A 22564-nucleotide genomic window follows, 5' to 3' on the forward strand; every position below is an offset into this window, starting at 1 on the left:
CTTTGGACATACGAGTGATTTTGGTACGTAGAAGATATGTAAGTAGGCGTTTTCGGTTTTGTTCCCCAGAATTATGGTATGATTGGGATGATGGAACATATGTTGATGACAGAAATACAAAGATGGTCTAGTAACACCCGGGGGTAGGGGAGTGTCAGAAAAATCCGGCGGACAAAGGAAACGTCGAGAGGTCAAGTGATTGAGGGCGTCGATGATTATATATTTTCTTCGACTTCAAGTCAAGAGTCGACAAGAAGGAAGTTTCTTATATTCAAAATGAGTTGATGAAGCTATGTGCTGTTTAAGTAAGCTGCAGTTACCGGCATAGTGCGATGGATCGCTCCACATAGCAGACAAAAGCCGATGGGTTCCCGTTAAGGTAAAGTGTGCGTGGTGATGATTATGGTTGTCAGAGTGGTAAGAGGAGATGGCTGACAAACAGGAATTAAATGGAAAAATGTTACAATATAATGGGGATTTTTTACATTTTATTGACCAGAGATGTGTGAAGAAATTATAGAGTGATTATGTAAAAGTGTACGTAGACATTTTTAAATATTGAGAGGGGGGAAAAGTGAAAAATTGTGATTATGCTGTGAAGGTTGGTTAGTAAAAGAAGAGTTCAAGGGGTAAGTTGCTGACGTATGTAAAACTCTGTAGCTGGGGTCGACGATAGCACGAAATAGGTCATTCATGTACGTGTGAAAGAGAACGTGGAAGAAAGAAAGAAAGAAAAGAGAGAGAGCATGAAAGAAAGAGAGAAAGATATCTTTTCTCTTGCATGCAAATCAGTCTGGTTTCGGATTTTGGACGGAGCAGACACGTCGAGATTAGTGCAAAGATGTGTCGGAGAAAGAAACGCAAAATGGGTTAAGTATGGTTGCTAAGAAAGAATAGGCACCGCCAAAACTGAGAAAGAATAGAATTAATTTAATTAAAAGAAGCCTCCGAATTTTTATTTTATACACGCCGTTCCCTTTTTTTTTGCAGCCACAAGTGACAAAGCCAAAAGGCAGACAAAAGGAATGTCAACGTTTGGTTATACACACATGCACACACGTACTAACTGAGAAATAAAATGGTTGAAATATATTTTCAAAATCAATGAAAACAATTTACTTACTCCAATATAGTCTGTATACCAAAGTCCATGCATATCTTTCGAGTTCAATATAGTTGGGCACTCTGATAATAAACCAAGAATGTGGTCGGCTTGATATTCTCTTCAGACCCAACTCGTACACTTTTCCTACAGCCACAACAAACACTTTGACATGCCTACGCTTCAAGAGACCAGCTTGTGTTGTGGTCCACCTCAGATTCTTTGATCTGCCGTTTGTGATGATGATGGCAACATTGGCTACATGGCGTCTGGCTCCATATCGGCGAGTGAATGAGAATCGTCTGAGATAACTTAATGCACGATTGGTGTAATCTTGTCCTCTCACGTATGGAATCCTGTCAATGGCTCGTAGCACTTCATAAAGGTTCTTGTAGCTATCCAAGTTGAAGTTATCTTTTACCCAAGTGCTGTAGGTGATAGCACCAACTCTCACATGTCTTGGAGCAATACGGAAGTATCGGACCACGGTCTTCACAAAGTTTTTCACCCGTCTGAAGTTCTCCAATCCAACATAAGTCGAAGTGTCGATTACAAACATAATATCCATTCGTGCTGTGTTATAACCTATATATATATATATAAAGAATATAATACGGCATTCACAGTTTCAAGAATTAAATAATCGATTCTTTTGAAAACATTTGTCTATATTTACCAAAATCAATTAATACAATATTTTCCCATGTTTCAAAAATGTATATATATATATGTAATAAAAATCAAGAAATGCTACTAACCTGGAAGCTTAATTTTTTCTCGCTCTGTAAATGAAAAGAAAAGTATGGAGAATATGAGTTATTTACAGAAAAAAAAGAAGTCAACTTTTCAAATAAAAGTTCAAGGTTTATTTCTTAAACAGCATGAAAATGATCAAATATACGCGGCAGAGTTTCACATTTTGTAATACCCAGCAATGAAAGTTATTCATGAATTTACAACTAATAATATTTTTTATAAGAGTTAAAGGCAAAAGAAAACGTAAAAATCGCTTTACATAAGCAACCATTAAAACTGAATATGTTAGCATAATTCATATTTAATTTAACAGATGAATATATATATATATATATATACATATATATATATAGAAAATATTATAAATACCTTCAGTTCTATACTTTCCATATATTTCTTCGTTTCCTACAAGAAAGAATTAAAAAGTAATAATTATATGAAATTAAAAGTCTTTTGTATATAAAGATAATTCGTGGCTTGTTTGTAAAACACTTACACGTTAGCCACGATTTCCAAGCAAAATAGCAAATGCAGAGAATATCAAAAAACATTAGATCAATCAGATGGAACTTCTGGATATTTGCATGTTAGATGCGATTCATTCGCCTCAGATCGGTACTAAAGTGGCAAAAAATCTTTGCTCTGTACCTTTCATGGGTTAATCTCAATTAAACTATTGTATTTCTATTCAATAATAATTAGATAATCAGGATTCTTCAGGTTGGACGAAAACATTCCTGAAATGCTGTTGGACGTTTTCTATTTTTTGCTACTGTAATCGTACTATGGTTATCCGCTAACTGAAACAAGGCAGCTTCCGATTGGCATGCAGGACGATGCTACCAAAGTATCCATTTATCAATGATCTTGACAGAAACTACAAATATCCGAAAAGAATAGAAGTATTTTTATTTTATCAAAGTTAGACTCCTCTAGATCAGACGTATTCTGACTATGCCTATATATATCATCCCAATGCCTAGCAGTTCAAAGAAAAGTACCATTAGAGCAGAAGACTTTCCAGCATCTAGGGAATTCTATAGTGAAGGGGTATTTTGTTGCTTGTTGGGTTGTTCCGGGGTATTTACGTCGCAGGAGCGCAAGTGCTACGAGTCCATCAGAGCACATTCCATAAAAATATTTGTAAAACAGACACAAGGATGCAACAGTGCGATGATGGGACAGAGATTGGAACTTGGTTGATAGTGCGGGACCTATTAAGTTGGAGACTCTTTGTAGAACTCTAAGAGGGAGAAACTAGTGGAAGTTGCACAAGCCCAGCGTTGATGATTGATGAAAAAACAATGAACCGTTGCATTATGCAAAATAATATGATGTAATATTAAAAAGAACAATTAACTTAAATAACTAATAACTTTAATAAAATTCTTTTACAACAGAACCAACGACTGTATATATTGTAGTCAAGTAACCATTTTATACGTTGACGACACATAAAATTACATTGACTCGAGAATTAATGAGAAGAATCAACAATGAGCACTTACTGAGATATCCCAAGCGTCCTTTATAACCTGTTAAAAAGAAAAAAAAATACAAAAATTATTCATTAGACCACAAAGTAAAAATTTATATAAAATAATGTCTGTGTGTGTATTCGCTATAAAACAAAAGGTTAGATACAGTAAAACACCGGAATACGACATTCAAAATTAGTAACAGAATACAGTACAGTATATAATACACATGTATATAATCAAATCACATTATAAATAACACCGTAAGGCGGGGCAAATATCGTTACAAGGGTCTGGAAAAACATCGTATTCCACATCGTAAAAAAAAAAAAAGAATCTGAAAAAATCGCATCCTAGGGCCAGCGTATCCCAGAGTTCTACTGTAGTCTACATACAAACTAAAAATATACTCATAAGTCTTGAATCTTTAAGTGCCCTCCATGGGTCTATGTCCTTCCAAATCGAACATAATGTATTCTTCTTTTTTTTTTTCGTAAACGCAAGGAATGCAGACAAACTAGATGTTTTCTGTATTTCTATTTTGCTTCAAGGAAGAGTGAAAACAAGAGAAAGAGAGTATGGTTATCGGGTTCAGCATTAGATTAAAATGAATTATGAAATAAAAGTAAAAACAAGATTTTATCCAGGCCCCTTAAAAAGATGCTTTTAGTAGCGCTCTGGAGGCCTCCTTAGTTTTATTTTGTGATTCCTTACTTAAAAATTATAGGGAACCACGAACAGGTAAAGGTATACACTGTATATTCAGACCGAGTTGTAAAAAAAAAGAATAAATAAAACCTTTTATGCATTTACATGCAATTTAAATGCAATTAAATTGATAATTTTGCCAAAGATTTGTTTCTTTTATGTATCACATGTGGATTACGAATATTTGGAGAAAAGAAAATTAAATTAAAAACATGACTAACCTTTTAAGTCCCATCTTCTGTTATAACCTGCAAAAGTGAAAAACAAACGATGGATTAGCAAAACAAAATTCGTTTTTCTAATACAAAAATAAAAATCGGTGCTTGTCAGGAATTCTTCCCTACGAAAAAAAACAAAATAAAATAAAATCTGTATGATGTACATGCCCGTACTGGAAAAAAAAATCAGACACCAAAAATCACATAAATTGATAAAGTAGTTTTATTTCTTAAAGAAAATTAATAGGGGCTCCTAGCGTTGCCCGGTTGTAAACTACGCTTTAATATAATATTTTAATTTATGCATATTTCGTATTTATTATTATAGTCAATTATTTCATCTTATATTGTACTCAATATATAGTCGGCCCTGTCGGTGGGGCATTAGAATACACCGACTGCCCCCCCCTGCAGAGGGTAAAAGTCCCTAAATGGGGAACCTGGATATGACCTTAAACTATATCCAATGGTGAAGCCCCAGCTTGTGGGTTTTAGGGAGTGTGGAGCCACCCTTTAATTGCCATTGCTCCCAGGTCCACTCTGACCCAGAGTGGTAGTACCTGTTAGGGTTCCAACTATGGGTTAAATAGAAACTGACTTGAAAACAACAAATATATTCTATTAAAAATTTTTTCTTCGAAATCTTTGGATTCAGCGTTAAATAACCCGAAAAGGGTTGATATGCCGTAAAACAAAAGCAACCAACCAATCAATATATAGTCATGATTTCAAAAGTAAAAAAAAAAAAATAATTTGAGTGCCATCAGTTAGAATCGAAACCGAAACCAAAACATAACAAAACAGTTTCATGATTGAAACTATATCTACAAGTAAGGCAAAGACTGAAGTTCATTTGTACTCAATAAGATTGGATTCTGGAAAGGAGTGTGAATTTTATTAAATACAAGCTGGTTTCCATGACAGCAATGTTTTTGATAAACGAGGTGCAAGCAAGGGCGGTTGGACGGTCCACAGAGTTTTATAATTTTATAGATTATTTTAAGAAAATATGTGTTTTTCCAATGCCCTGCTCCCCATGTTAAGAATAGCTTTCTAAAATCTCGTTTTGGAGTTATCTTCCTGGTTCTTTCAGAATATTTTCAAGATGGAGTCGTGAGATTACCGCTCGTAATTTAGCCATAAAATTTGATTATTTTTAATTTAAAAATAAAAATAATTGATCAATTGATGTAATATTTGGTGTACGATAATCACCACTGGGAGTATATTTAACAATGTCTGTAAGATGTTAGTGTGAAACCACCTTCGATAATCAACCTATTTAGTGTATCTGCTCGTTTTATCAAATGTTTCAGTTTGTTTGTTTTTTTATGGAAATTGCTCCATACAATGTGGGAAGCCACTTAATGTAAGAAGCTGACAAGGACGAAAGATGATAATCACAAAGACAGGAGATGCCTATTGACTTTAGTCTTGAAAAGAGACAGGAAGGAAATAGTAAGCAGGAAGAGAGTTCCATAAGCTTGCAGTTCTTGAAAAGAAGTTACTGGAACAGGAAACCGTATTACAAAAGAGAGAACTGATGGAGACACTTAGAACAACAAGTTAAACAAGATGAAACAAAGGAAGCAGGAAATAAACCAGACAATTCTGAAGAACACATCATCATCATCATCATCATCATCATCATCATCATCATCATCATCAAGTGGTGTCCTGTCTGGTACAGGCATTGACAGCTATGGCTCACCATTTATCTCTCTCCCTTAATGTAATTATGAATTCATTGTTGCTCATCATTTTTTATACTGCCCAGGTATTCAGACTGTCAACGTATGTTTCTCGCTCTCGTCCTCTGCTTCTTCGACCCACGATCTTTCCCCTCAAATTAATCTGCTCTATTCAACTTTTTCTGTAGACAAATGAGGCCCATGAACCCCATTTGTCTTTTTCGTACTGTTCTTATGAGAGACCTTTCTGTGTTCGCCATTTCTAATACCTTTTGGTTTGTTTTCTTTTCGGTCCAGGATATCTTCCAAATTCTCCTCAAGAACCAAGTTTCAGTTGCCTCTAGTCTCTTCCTTGTGCTGTTGGTGATTGTCCAGCACTCACAACCGTATAATAGAACAGATCATACATACGTTCGGAGTTTTCTGAATTTGGTGTCTATTTTAATGTTTCTGTTTGTCATGATTAGTGGCAATCTCTTGGAGGCGATTTTGACTGTGGCTATGCAACTTTGTATTTCAGTAGTGCATCATCCATTAGATGCGATTCAGTAGACCAGATATTTAAATTTAACTTGTTTAACTGGTACACCGCGACTTGCATGTTGAAGCTTGAATGTTTTTGATACTGCCATGCTTACCGTTTTTGAGATGTTTAAAGCAAGTTCTTTACTTTCATTTGCTTCTACCACAGTATCTAGTATGTGTTGGAAGGTCTCTTCAGATTGTGCTATTAATGTTGTGTCCACCCAAACTTATTCCTTTGATGATCTCAGTTTCTCTCAGTATGTTTTTTTCTATGAAAGTTGAATAAAATCACATCCTTGGCAGACTCCTCTTCTTATTACTGTTTCCACACTATGCTCTCTATCTATTCTAACTGTCGCCTTTTGTCTCCAGTAGAGGTTGCTCTGAATTCTAAGGTCTTCCCCCATTAATGTTTAATTGATTTAGAATTTGGAATAGATCTTCATGTTTTACTTTATCAAAGGCTTTTGAGAAATCAATAAAACACAGAGATCTTTCTGCATGTCTATACATCTTTCTGTCAGCATTGTCATAATAGTACTTATAAAACAGGCAGAGACTAGCAGCATCACATCCGTGATAGGGAGTTGCAGTGAAGAAGAAAGGGTGTGGGTACAGATATGTTTCGGCACTTTATCAAGAACACTAAAATGAAACAGCAGTACTTCATACATGGCCTAATAGTAGATTTGCAGAGATAAAGAATAGTCTCAGGTGTGAGAAAGTGCTTAGAGCGATAGAGAAAACAGATTTACGAGAAACAGGAAGAGCAATGGATCTAACGACAAGAAAGTTTTGATGTGAAAGAAAGACCAAGAGGTTTTAGAATCGATTTCTCATCGAGAGCAGAGTTATCCATGAGAATTTCAGTAGAATTTGGTACAAGACGCATGGATATTCTACACCAGTTAATGCTGTGATTCACTTGATATTTTGTCTTGATTTATCTCATATATTTTAAACATCGTCAGTTAAGAATGAAGAAAGTGATGCTGAAATTATCTTATTGTTATGCTTACATTTATATCATATTTATAGGACGCTAGCAGGGAGACCCGACATTGTCCAGGATTAAATGAAGATCAACGAATGTTTTACACTTTGAATACTTCTATTGTCATCAAAATCAGTGTAATCGCCCATTCATCAATCAAATTGATTGATTGATCTATTCCGCATTTCAAATTGATTGATTGATTGATCTATTCCGCAGTTCACATTCCTCCCCGCAATGACTTAGTAAACAATGCTTTGTAGAGCATCTACTGTTGATTTTATGAAATTATTTTCATATAATGACTCGAATTACAGTTTAAAATGCAGAAGTTAAGTATTATGGTTCACTTGTGCTCTAAACAGAAACATTCATTTCGCCCATATTTTATCAAAAACCTACTGTTGGTTTTATATGCTGGACTTGTCTGCTTGTGCGGTGGTAAAATTTATCAAATGCGCTTGTAATGCTAGGCTATATAAAAGTGTTTACTTTGGTGAAAATCGGACTTCCTTCTTTTATGAGATTTTTTTCGATTATCGATTTATGATACTTATCATACGCATTCCAATACAAAAACTACTCATAAACCACACCCAGACACATCAAATACCTTCTTGTGAATTCTTTTTAAAAAATCGGCGCAGCTGTTTCAGAATCAGACTGTTCCTGTTTTAATGGTATTTATTTGATTTACGATGGTTTTCGGATGTATTGGGTTACAAAACCTATCTAAGAACACTCCCAGGCACATAAAGTGTATTTGTGTGAAATTTCCAAAAATCAGTTCAACCATTTTGACGTCCATAGAGAACTCTCTCTCTCTCTTTTCTCTCTCTGTCTCTCTGTCACACACACACACACACACACACACACACACACACACACACACACACACACACACACAGAGTGCCTTTTATATATAAGTAAAGATTGGTTGATTATCTTGATTTTTCATCATGGAGTTTGATATATTTTATTAAAGCTATTGTGTTATTAAATTTAATGAAAATCGTCAGGCATATGTCATTTAATGATGTCTGTACAGGATCGGTGAGAAACTGTCTTCACTAGTCAGTGTGCACTCAGCGGCGTGACCTGTATGTGGCTGGTTATTGTATCAAATTACTCATTTAGTAAACGATTCATGCACAGTTTACACGAGTCAAATGTTTTATCTTGAATTAGCGTTTGTCTTTCCAACATTATCAATCAGGGATAAGTAAATAATTAAATAATAAACTTATGTAGATGTTCATATGTATGTAAAAAAAAATCGATTTGGGAGTCTGAAGTAGGACGACCCCTGCAGTGAATGTGGTATTATGGTGATTGAAGCGTGTAAAATCGTTGAAAAACGCTTATTTAGTCTGTCGTAGTATTTTATATATAGTTGATTCCTACATTAGCATTGCATTCATTATCATAAGTATGAGTGTAATCACACTTGACATCTGATTAATCATTAAAACTACTCCACGAATTTGGTGTTTAGCAAAAATGGGATAAAATGTTTAACCGTATAAAAGATTGTGTGTTATTATAATTACGGCTTTCTCTTCGGATCGAATTTTCTCGCAATAAACCTCACTTTGCAAATCTCAGCAAAAATATGTTTCCGGTAATTGTCTTCGAGAACTGCTTTCATTAATAATTGCTTTTCTATCTGATCGTTTTTCGCTAACACATCTCATAAACATTTACCTCAGTCAATACTCAATTCGGAATTCCTTTCGGATTTGTTTTCTTTCGTAAAACTTAACCAACGGATTAAACACTTTGCTATTTCGCTTTCAAGTTAATTTTACAAACAAATATTCTTATTCGTGCATTTTTGTCGCCTTTTTTTTTTTACTCATGTTTCGTAATTTTATTTTTATATTCTTCCTCATTCTAGAAGGATTACTCTATAGATTTAACTACCTTACGGCCAACCAATTTTTACATCGTTTTCTAAGTTTTATTCGACTTTTAGTTCAGGTTTCGTAATTACTTATTATTATTATTATTTTTTTTTATACTTTTTACTTATTTGTTTTTTTTAGGGGGGGGCGGGTTGTCGATTTCGATTTCCAGCATACTTGCGAAGATTTTGGGCCGTACTAAAAGAATAACATATTGTTAACTATTACGGACTTTCACATACATCTATATTCTGCATGAGTACAATATGGTCAGGTCTACCTTTTAGCAGCAGTTACAGCCAGTGGGCGCCAGTTGTTAAAGCAGCCAGTGCCCACCAGTGCCCACCAGTGCCCAACAATGCCCGCCACTAGATAATAAGATCATACAATGGATGACAGTGCACGAATATTGAAGACAGGTTATTTCATTTCATAGCAGTCCAATGGGCTCTACACTGGTCATGATTGATAGTGACCGACACTGACCAAATGCAAGTAACCACCTATGAACGCCCATGATCACCAGTGCTCGCCATTAAATACAGACAATTTAATTTCGGAGCAGTCCAATTGAGGCCGATACTGGTCATGGCCGACAGTGAATGCTGGGAACTAACAATGACACTTGGAAAGACAGCCTGTGTCTACCAGTAAATGCACGTAACAGCTTCAAACAGCACTAACCGTCAGTAACCATCAGTGCTCGCCACAAGTATCCAGTGGATATCAGAGCTCAACAATGCCTGACAGTTGAAGATAGACGCTTTCAGATCAGAGCAGTTCACTTGAGACCGACACTAATCATGCCCACCAATGACTACCGGTACCTGCAAATAATCGCCCCAAACCAACACTAAACGCCAGTAAACCTCAGTTAGGACAGTGACAGTTGGTGACTTCCACTACCTGAGACTGAGAGACAATGCCCGGCAGTGGACGGCAAATTATTTCATTTTGGCTACAGATGCCAGTGCCTGCTATTTTACAGGGCTGAAAAACATAGTTTAATTTGTTTTCAAGGAGAGGATGTCAAAATCTATTATGGCCTTGCTTCCACCGGGTAACACCTGTACACGGGTCCTGCTACTATATTATAATTATAGAATACTATAATCATATTGATATATAAAGCAATGGCCTTTCGTAGGCCAATTCATTTATTACAAAATCAGAAATACAAGCGAGGACTAAATAAAGAGCAGTAAACATAAAAGGAATAATGCAATTGTTAAAAATCATTTTCAAAAGCAATAAAAAAGTTTTACTTACTCCAATATAATCTGTAGGCCAAATCCCACGCATATCTTTCAAGTAATCTGTAGTTGGGTACTCTGATAATAAACCAAGAATGTGGTGGGCTTGATATTCTCCTCAGACCGAGTTCGTACACTTTTCCAACGGCCACTACAAACACTTTGACATCATCACGTCTCAAGAGTTCGGCCTGTTTTGTGGTCCACAAAAGATTCACTGATCTGCCGTTCGTGATGACAATGGCAACACTGACCACGTGTCGTCTGGTTCCATATCGGCGAGTGAATGAATATTTTCTGATATAACTCAATGCACGATTGGTGTATTGTTGTCCTATCACATATGGAATGCTATCAATGGCTCGTAGCACTTCATGCAGAGTCTTGTAGCTGTTCAAGTTGAAGTCATCTCTTGCCCAAGTGCTGTAGGTGATTGCACCAACTCTCACGTGACTTGGAGCAATATGGAAATACTTGACTACCTTCTTCATAAAGCTTTTTACCTTCATGAAGTTATATAATCCAACAGAAGTTGATGCATCAACTACAAACATGATGTCCAATCGGACTTTGTTATAACCTGTTTGAAATAAGAGAGTATTATGTTGTATGGATCATTATTAAATTTTAGAAGTTTTAAAAAATATCCAAAGTGAGCACAAAATTTATTCAGATAACAAAACAAAATCTCTCACCGATACCAAGTAACAAAAAAATAACTAACCTGGAAGTCTAATTTTTTCCCGTTCTGCAAGGATAAAAGAAATTAAAAAATCGTCTTAGCAAATTTTAAAGAAATACAAAACTATATAAAACTTAGAAGCATGGTTTAATCCAAGGATTGTATTACTTGAAACGGTTTAAATTCTATCAATACAATTCCAGGAATCTTGGATATACTCGGCATTAAATATTGTATTTTATTTCAAAATCAAACTTGAACATTTAACAAAAACAACATTCTAAGTATCTTATCGTTTTTCTTGATGATAATATGTAATTTCGTTGGTTTTGTACGTAAATCTTGGAGTGTCATTTAATGCCAATCCTCCCAAAAAAATAAAATCAAATCATTATTTGGTAGAATTCCAGGAATTCTTGGACATGTTTGGCATTAAATTTCAAAGTGAAGCATTAAAATTAAGCAATTGCTGAATTTGAAATATTTTATTGTTTTCCTTGAATCTTGTTGGTTTTATTACATAATAATATTGACTCTTTTTGTTTTACTTTGCTTTATTTTTTGTCATATTAATTTCAGTATGTCATATAAGTAAAAATGGAATAATCATCGTTTGTAATGTATTCAGGTTATTTGTCTATGATTACAAGTTTATTAGTTATTTCTTCCACTCGGAGTGCTATATCAACTATCACTTATCACCAGAAGAAAGAATAGAATAATCATTCTTTGCTAGAAAGATCGTCAGTTTTTCAATAACCCAAAATTGCTCGAAAGTACCTGTGCAAGAAGCTCTTTCAAATCATCCATTTTATAATGCTTCGAATAGAGTTCAGATTAATGAATATCTTTCAGCAATATTTCAAGATTTACCTCATCTTTTCTCATTAATCTCTAATTCGGAGAAAATATTATTGGCGACTTATTTCTGGTTCGAGTTTCAAGGGTTTCTTACTAACTGGACCCCACATTATAATTTAAGGAGAGTAGAAAATGGATCTTAGGTTCACTTTTGGCAACCAGATAACTCTGGCTTCTCTTATTTTGTCCTTTAGTCCTTACATTCCAGGAGTGACGCTTCTGACAAAGAGGGAAAAATTGCTGTTTTCTGGGTCAGAATCTATTCCATCTAACACTTATCGTTGACAAGTTTTTGATCTTGAAGAACTATTTTTCAGCTCCTTACATGTAGTGGTTTCATGAGTTGTCTGGAGCGATATCCATAAAAAATTCTGGCAATTCTGTTTGCTCGTTGGTTGAATCTTTTACAGTTAATGATTTGTGCTATATTCCCAGATAATTTCCTATTTTTTTCTTATGAATATTTTGACATTTCATTTTTGTTCTGTATATGTGATTTTTCTTTTGTGATATCCAATATTGTGTAACGATTTCTTTGTGTAACGTGGTACACCTTTACACACGGCACCCACACACTGTATACAGTCTACGTCGCAAGGAACATAGGACAAGTAATAACTCTACCCCCTTTTTTAGTAACAACAACAATTATTTCCGGATACTTAACTAAATAAACAGTGATCATGCTCTTTGTCTGACCTCAGTCCTCTTGGATGTCATTTTGAATGTGCTCTTGAACGTCCTGAATATAATTACCGGTTGGTGCACACGCGTTTTTATAGTGTTTTTCTTTGCACGGGCGCTGTTACGTTTATCCACTTCTTTCAATTTTAAGAATAATTCCGTATTCAACAGAGGACGATTGTTTTCATGTTCTCATTCCGTCATCCATAACCAGGTAGATGTCTTCAGTAATTCGCAATTATAATCTGCTCATCGCCCGTACTGAGACAAGACACTTCACAAGGACCCGTGGCGTAGCAGATAAGTACTAGATAAAATTCAGTTGTAAATGTCACACTTCTAAAGGTTGAAGGTTATATATATATATATATATATATATATATATATATATATATATATATATATATATATATATATATATATACACGACTGGCATAACAATGTCAAGGCAGGAGCAGTGTGGTTGGAGATTGTACACCTGCCACAAACATTTCACACACAGGCACCCCTTCGTGGGTATCCATAGTCTGTCAAAGACTGATGAAGGAGCTCTCTTTATGTATATATATATATATATATATATATATATATATATATATATATGTATATGTATATGTGTGTGTGTGTATGTGTGTGTTTTTTGAAAATATGCTTTTTCAATTATATTTTAACCTTTGCGTATTTTGCGTAGACCAATCTTCTTAGTTTATAAGCTCAATGTTAGTAAAATCACAGAGCATATATAAAATAATAAAAGTATAGCTACGTTCCAAGTTTCAAATATTTATTCTTCTAACTAAATCCTTTCAACATTTAAACAAAATTCGGCATATTTTTTACGGATTTGTTTCGTTATACAGAAGCATTCAAATTATTATTATGTCAATATCAAATATTTTCATGCGCATACTCGTCAGAAAAAATGAATTCCAAAAATGGCAGCCGCGGTAAATACGCAATGCTTAATGTTCTATGGAATTCCATTTTTCCGATATTAAATTGTCACGCATAATTCTTTCTCAGCAAAAAAAAGAAGAAAATCTATGTTTTCTGAAGAGTATACGCATGAAAGATTCTTATTATTAATAATATGCATATATTTTCATATTTACATTTAATTTTCTAAATAATTCCTTAATAATTCCATAATAGTTTTCAATCGAAAATTTTATCTTCAATATAATCCATTTTAATTTTTAATATCCTGATACTATTTAATTAAATATATACTTATGTCTGTATAATAGACGTAGGTTTATTTTGCTAGACGCCCGTCTGTGTATATTTATTGTGTACATACATATATATGTAGATGTTCATATATATATGTATTTGCTGATGTATATATATATATGTATTTATATGTGTGTGTGTCTATGTATATACATATATATGTATGTATATGTGTTTGTGTGTTTGTGTGTGTTTGTGTATCTATATCTGTATTTGTATATGTCTATACATATGTGTATGTGTGTATATATGTATATATATGTATAAGTATATGGATGTACATGTGTGTATATTTGTATATGTGTGTATATCGGTATATTTGTACGTATTTGTATATTTGTATACCTGTGATTATCTGTATATTTATAGATATAGCTTTTATGTATATATTTACGTGTGTATGTCTGTGTCGCTTTCGCACATGTGTGTATGTATTTGTATATTTGGTACGTATGTATGCATACGGATGTGTGCCTCAACATGAATATGTCTGTATTAGTCAATCCCCCCACCCCTAACTTAACGCATAACGACACGTAACTCTCGTAGTAAAACCACACATGTGCATAGCCCTTTTCTTACCCAGACACGTTTAATATAAGTAGAACCCCCCCCACACCATCCTCCTATACAACGCACAGCCCCAGTAAAATTATGACCCATTTTTATTTCAAATTTACATTCTGTTGTGAAAAGTTTTGAATAATCTCCAATAGGTCCTAATGCGATCTTCCCCCCCTTTCTTTTATCCCGTTTTCTTTCTATCCTCTTTTTTAGAGAGCTCGCAATTTTTTATAAACTCCTTATGAACTTTTTATACTTTTTTGAAGAGCTCCATTTTTCTTTTTTAATTTCTCTCTTATCTATCCCATTTTTCTTTTTGCCGTCGAGAAGTTTCAGGTCGCCTGATGATATCTCTTTGACTGAAACAGATGACTATTTGTAGCGGCCATATGTAACTGTTTGCCCCCAAATAATAAATAATATATTTATATATATATATAGACACACAGCCGTTTATCAAATTATCTTAATATATATATATATATATATATATATATATATATATATATGTATGTATGTATATATATATATATATATACATATATATATGTGTGTGTGTGTATATATATATATATATATATATATATATATATATATATATATATATATATAATCATTTAATCAGCTTCTTTTTCACCTATTAAATTTATTCTTCACATAATCATAGACACACAGCCGTTTATCAAATTATCTTAATATATATATATATATATATATATATATATATATATATATATATATATATATATATATATATATAATCATTTAATCAGCTTCTTTTTCACCTATTAAATTTATTCTTCACATAATCATAGACACACAGCCGTTTATCAAATTATCTTTATATATATATATATATATATATATATATATATATATATATATATATATATATATATATATATATATATATATACGGATGATATGTCTCTTAATATTGGTAATCTAATTAAAACTGGTGAATGAACTTCATTATATGCTATCATGATTTTTGTATAATTATGAAAATTGTAAACTGGCGTTCTTTTTGTTCTTGAAAAAAAAACGATTATCCATCTAATCGTAAACAAATATAGACAAATGGCTTAACAGATTAGATTTATCACACACTAAAAAGGATAATAAATGGCAGGCTAACTTTCAGAATACAAATATACGAGCAATATTATACATACCGTTTTCTCTATACTTGGAGAAAACCTCTTCATTCCCTGCAAATAAATTACAACAAATCAAAATCATTTGAATGTGAAATTAGTTACGACAAATATATAAATGTGTAAATTGTTTACAAAACCCAATCCGACTATTATTCATTTAGTAAAGTAAAAAGATTCCCGGACAATGCCTGGTAGGGACAGCTTGTCCATAAGCTTATTAATAACAAATAATTCAATATTTATTAAGTGTTCTCAAAAGATAAGCGAAATATTAAAATATCAAAAGATTCGTTGTTAAAAAGAAACACAAAAAAGGACACTTACTTATGTAGTCTAGGCGTTCTTGATAACCTGTTAAAACAAGGGATGGCAGATATTAAATTATTGAAACGAAACATGTATACATGTACATGTCGATTTATTATGTCAGCCATTATATAAATACTGACATATTTTGGCCAACAATGATAGTGCTTACATGAAATTCCTAAAACGGTATACTAAGAATGGTGTATAGATTCAATGACCAATGTACATATAAGATATATTTCTTCATGTAAATTTAAAAATAAAATCATCTTAAATATGATACTAGAACGTACGAGTAATTGGAATAAAAAAATTGGTGGTTATACTGTTCCGTTTACAGACAGACACATTATTAAAATATGTAAATTTGTATTATTTGAATGCTTCGGACTACTGTTTTCATCTTGAGTTTTATTTTCACAACGTTTCGGTCGACGTACTCTCCGACATTCTTAAGTTGTATCTTGTTGAAATCTAGAATCTTTTTATCGAACTTAGAAACCTTTATGTTGAAAGAACTCGTTCAATCCTCAATACGGGCGGCACTTAAAATACAATTGTGAATGACTTAGGCCTTTTATCCAATAACGAAAGCATGCTACACTCGTTGAATAAATAAAAGGTTCCGTTTGAAATTCTGTGCAGATTCCCGAGTTTGACAGAAAGATTTCCGAGTCTAATAAGATATACCTTAAGAAGGCCAGAGGGTACATCGACCGAAACATTGTGGAAAATAATACTCAATATGGGAACAGTAGTCCGAAGAATCCAAATAATACGAATAACCAATCCTCATTTACAAAATTCAGAAACGTAATTACATGTAGATGCAGACAATAGCAGACATAGTCGGGCCAATTGCTGATTGATGTTATAAAAATACTTTAGATGGGAATTATAATAAATATGCATGTTCCAAGAATGTTTTGTATAATCACACAGTCACCACATTTTATTTATTCTACCTGTGTTTTGATATAAATACATACGATCCTCAACCACCCAGCTGTAGGACAACGCTTCTTCCAACATGAACAACTCTCATTTAATCAGCTTCTTTTTCACCTCTTAAATTTATTCTTCACATAATCATAAACACACAGCCGTTTATCAAATTATCTTAAATATGATGTTAGAGTGTATGGAAAATTCGCATGAACATAGTGCTGTAATTCCGGTCACAGACAGACACAATGACTATTTTACTATTATATGTAAATAAAAATACACGCAGTTGATTCAATTGCAGTGCGATGCTATAAAGGCGCTTTAGGTGGACATCATATTAAAAGTGTTAGAAGAATGCAGAAAAGGAATGAATGCTAGAATTGATTTCAATTGGAAATAATTATCAACTCTTCATCATTTCTATCATTTCTTTGCGCGAAACTTTCATTGAACTGGGTTCTCACACGCAGCATCCTCTTCACATAATCATAGATACACGGCCTTCAGCTTTGTTTTCCAGCCAATAATTAACAGGAACAAGCAAGAACTTAATACAACGAACAGAACTTAAAATTTTTTTTTTGTAATTGTAGATATTTAAATATACAAACAAAACACCTGTACAACTGTGTGCATACCAATTAATACATCTCAATCATTATATATATATATATATATATATATATATATATATATATATATATATATATATACATATACATATATATATACATATACACACACACATATATACATATATATATATATACACACACACGTATATATATACATATATATATACATATATATACACACACACATATATATATACATATATACACACACACACATATATATATATACATATACATATATATATATATATATATATATATATATATATATATATATACACACACGAAAAAACAAAAAACTTCCATGTATGTAATGGATACCTAAAATGCACAACAATCCAGTTAGCACTTTGGTTTATTGTAGGTTCAAAGACGTGCCTTACTAAATCTTTAAGCTATATCTAAAATATTTAAATTTCTTATAAATCAAATAAATAATTTCCACCAGAAAAGAAAATTCTATAGTACTATAAATCTATTTTGGGTAGTAAATAATTCACAAGCAGTGAAAGAAAAGTTAGATAAAATAAATTCCAGAATAAAAGCAAAATCTATAGCTACTTATGATTTTAGTACGCTATATGCTAAAATTCCGCACGAAAAACTTATAAAAGAATTAAATGATACTGTAGATTTAGCTTTTGAAGGTGGAAAAGGTAAATATATAGACTTTTCAAACTCTAAAACTTTCTGGTGTAAAAATAAAAATAGCAAAACTAGTGTTTCAAAAGGTATTTTAAAAATATTTATAAGTCATTTTATTAAAGAATGCTATTTTCAAATAGGAAATAAAAGATTACTCCAAACGATAGGTATCCCATTGTGATTTTGGGCAAATCTGTATTTACATAGACTCGAGTAAATATATATATATATATCATCACAAATAAAAAATTATATATCTAAAACATAATTTTCATGGGTGTAGGAGATTTATAGATGACCTTATATGTATAAACGATAACGATAAATTAGAAAAAAATAAACATCTTATATATCCAAAGGAGTTAGAATTGAATTGTGAACATAGAGGACAACAGCCTACATTTCTGGATTTATATATAAAAATTGAGGATGGGATTTTTCTTTATAAAATATTTGATAAAAGAAACTCTTTCCCCTTTCAAATAGTACTATGCCGCATAAAGATAGTACCTGCCCTGTTTTTATGTTTTATGGAACCATTATGTCAGAGTTTTTGAGAATAACTCGCGTTACTTTAAAATTAATAGATTTTATACCACCAGTGTCTAGCTTAGTAATAACGATGATAAAACAAGGTGGGGATAAAACTAAAATATTCAAACATTTAAATAAAGCATTTGTTCGTTATTCTAATGCTATTGGATCGTTTAAAATTAACCAGACTATATTAATAAAGGAAATCCAAAACTTTATAAGTATTGTATAAAATGTATTTATAAAAAGAAATGTATATATGTATAAATATTTTTAACCTTTATATATATTTAATTTTCAATAAATATGAATGTAAATATACAAAATACTAATCATAGTGGGGGTGATAATTAGTCAAATGGATTAATCCTAATCTTATAAATACAAGATAAAATTAAAGGTAAATTAAAAAATATATCCATTTTGAATTTGGAAACAGATGAACCTCACAGGTAAGGAATTCATTTTTATAACATGGATAGTGTTAGATAAGGTAATTAAGAATAGGAAACTAGATCTAATATTTGTAGCATTTTTTGTTCCTAAGATTAAGGGTGGTAGTGTTTGATCAACAATGGGTGGTAGTGTTTGATCAATCAATGCTGGGGAGCCATGATGCTGTTTTGTTTTTAAATCCCCGAAACAGTGTTTCATGGTAAACAACTGATGATCCCTTAAAAATAGATTATTTCTGGTACTATAGTAAATTCGAGAGAGTAAGTTGATGCAGTGATTGCAGGTGATTGAATGACTTACTTACTAAATAGTTTTCTAACGAATGATAAAAAATATTTTTTGTATAGTTTTAAATGTTATAAATTTCCAAGACTATATATATATATATATATATATATATATATATATATATATATATAATTTGTTATATAAAAACAAAAAACTATATATATAAAGTATATATATATGCATATATATATATATATATATATATATATATATATATATATATATATATATTGTGTGTGTGTGTGTGTGTGTGTAAATATTTTTGCGGGGTACAAAATTTTATTATGGCTATGTATAGACCAATTTTATACTTGTTCAGAAACATTTTAGATTGTGAAATTAAAAAATAAAAATGAATATGTCAGCTGACTGGTTTCGAAGCTTGCTCAACAACGCTAAAATCGAGCTTAATAATCACGTTTTCTTTCCCCCTTTTTCATCTCCAATTCATTGTTCCCCCCCCCTTTTTTTTTTCTTTTTTAAAACGTGATTATTAAGCTCGATTTTATCTCTGTTGACTGAGCCTCGAGACCGGTCAGCAGGCATGTTCATTTTTATTTTTTAATTTCACAATCTAAAATGTTTCTGAACAAGTATAAAATTGGTCTGTACATGGCCATATATCTATCTATCTATCTATCTATCTATCTATCTATCTATATATATATATATATATATATATATATATATATAGATGGATATCTATCTATATATATCTATATATATCTATCTATATATATATATATATATATATATATATATATATATATATATATATATATATATATATATATATATATATATATATATATATGAGAAAGATGTTGTAGTTAGCTTGAAACATTGTATGTAGTGTGAAAGAGTTGATATTCGAAGGCTATATCAATGCAGTGGACATGATGTAGCATATAAAAGAATAATGATAAGATTAGAAGGAATTTTCAATAATTTTCAATTATATTACGTTAAATTTACCAACATATTTAGTACCAGATGGTACGTATTGATGTCCCTAATTTTCGGGAGTTGTATCTCGTCTTCAGGGCAGCAAACAGAAAGAAACGTATACAGTTGTTTGGTGAGGCATTCAGTTTCATCCGTTTCTTTCTATTTTATTGTCGATTGATGTTATAGAAACACCCTAGACGGGAATTATAGCAAATATCTATGCCACAAGAATGTAGAAAAGGAATGAAAGCTAAAATAGATTTCAATTGGAACTAATTACCATTTCAAGCATTTCTCTTGCATAAAACTTTCATTTAACTCCTTTCTCACACGCAACATCTTCGATATCCTTTATCATCATGTGTATCTTGTATAATCAACCAGTCACCACTTTTTATTTATTCTGCCTGTGTTTTGATATTAATCTCATATGAAATAGTAAGTGTAAAACACGTCTTCTATAAAATGGTTGAATGGATTGAAAATAATTATTTTTATATTTTGGTTGTTTGAGTGACGACGAAACACTCTGTAAAAAAATCAGATCTTTTTAAGCATAAGAAAAAACATGATTTAAAAAATTGTTTTTTTTTTAAATCAATTTTCACTCACAATAAGGCAAGTGCCACTTTGAAGTAGGGGGCTACTATCGGGGACATAATTTGCGAGGGCATTATGAAAGGAGATGAGTTTGTTCACATTACACCTGAACTTCTGCATATCAGTACAGTTGGGAAAGCAGTATCCCGGAAGGGAGTTCCAAAGACTTGCAGTTCTGGGGAAGAAACTATTGGAGTAAAAGGCTTTCTTACACCTAGGGATCTCTACTGTAAACGGGTGGGACTTATTTGCTTGTCGGGTTTGTCGGGGGGTTTAATTTACCCCCCCCCCTTCCTTACACATACACCTCCAAACAACCGGGCAACGCCGGGTACCCGGCTAGTATATAATAAAAATGTGTATATAAAAATAACAAACATCTTTTACAGAATATTGATCTTTTAATTTAATACTAAGTTTAAAACATGACTCACCCCATAAGTTCCATTTTCTATCAACATCTGGAAAACAGAAAAAGAAACAGATTTTTTATTCATTTTATATTGATTTAAAACAACGTTTTTTTTTTATTAATTTCATATGGATTAAAAATAATGTTTTCATTAATTTTGTATGGATCTAAAACAATGATTTTTATCAATATAATATGGATTTGAAACAACATTTTTTATTAATTTATATGAATTCAAAACAACGTTTTTATCAATTTATATAGATTTAAAACAATGTTTTTTTAATAATTTATATAGATTTAAAATAATATTTTTTATTTTATTTTATATAAAACAATGCTTTCAATCATTTTATATAGATTTAAAAGAATGTTGTCAATTTATATGGATTTAAATGAATATTTTTAATAATTTTTATATGGATTTAAAACAATGATTTTATTAATTTTATATGGATTTAAACAATGGACATAAAATTATGGAATCACAGTTGATTTTAGAAAAAGTAAATCAATTTGAAAAAATATTGAACAGTTAAAAAAACACGATGATTAAAAATTGCAAGAAATCTGGTACTTAGCACAAAAGTAATACACAAATAATTTTATTTTTAAAATATGAAATGAGCTTTCCTTTACATTATACTTATGAAAGATGTGAAAAATTCAGAAATATTTGAGAAATTCAGAAATATTTGAGAAATTCAGAAATATTTGAGAAATTCAGAAATATAAGGAAAGTTCAGAAATATTTGAGAAATTCAGAAATATTTGAAAAATTCAGAAATATTTGAGAAATTCAGAAATATATGAAAAATTCAGAAATATTTGAAAAATTTAGAAATATTTGAGAACTTCAGAAATATTTAAAAAATTCAGAAATATTTGAGAAATTCAGGGATATATAAAATGACTAACTTGGACATGTATAAGTTTTGTGCAAGCAATATTGATTAAATAATTAAATAGTCAAAAT

The 22564-nt window shown here is 31.7% G+C and overlaps 1 protein-coding gene across 50 annotated transcripts in view; it reads right to left on the reverse strand.

The window, feature by feature from the left end:
* Positions 1-22564, reverse strand: part of LOC145303484 (uncharacterized) — a 578993-nt gene that overhangs the window by 305990 nt on the left and 250439 nt on the right. For 49 of the 50 annotated variants that reach the window (XM_080144904.1, XM_080144871.1, XM_080144856.1 and 46 more), the window contains 10 exons: positions 21611-21637; positions 16138-16164; positions 15829-15864; positions 11354-11377; positions 10646-11209; positions 4266-4292; positions 3367-3393; positions 2228-2263; positions 1861-1884; positions 1124-1687 (listed from right to left, as the gene is read on the reverse strand). In XM_080144904.1, the coding sequence (XP_080001030.1) occupies positions 1124-1687; positions 1861-1884; positions 2228-2263; positions 3367-3393; positions 4266-4292; positions 10646-11209; positions 11354-11377; positions 15829-15864; positions 16138-16164; positions 21611-21637 (1356 nt within the window). The remainder of the gene's footprint in view (positions 1-1123; positions 1688-1860; positions 1885-2227; positions 2264-3366; positions 3394-4265; positions 4293-10645; positions 11210-11353; positions 11378-15828; positions 15865-16137; positions 16165-21610; positions 21638-22564) is intronic. The other variant, XM_080144905.1, reaches the window with a different exon arrangement.

Source organism: Euprymna scolopes, chromosome 19, assembly GCF_053919585.1.
Source record: "Euprymna scolopes isolate OS-2025 chromosome 19, ASM5391958v1, whole genome shotgun sequence".
NCBI lineage: Eukaryota > Metazoa > Mollusca > Cephalopoda > Sepiida > Sepiolidae > Euprymna > Euprymna scolopes.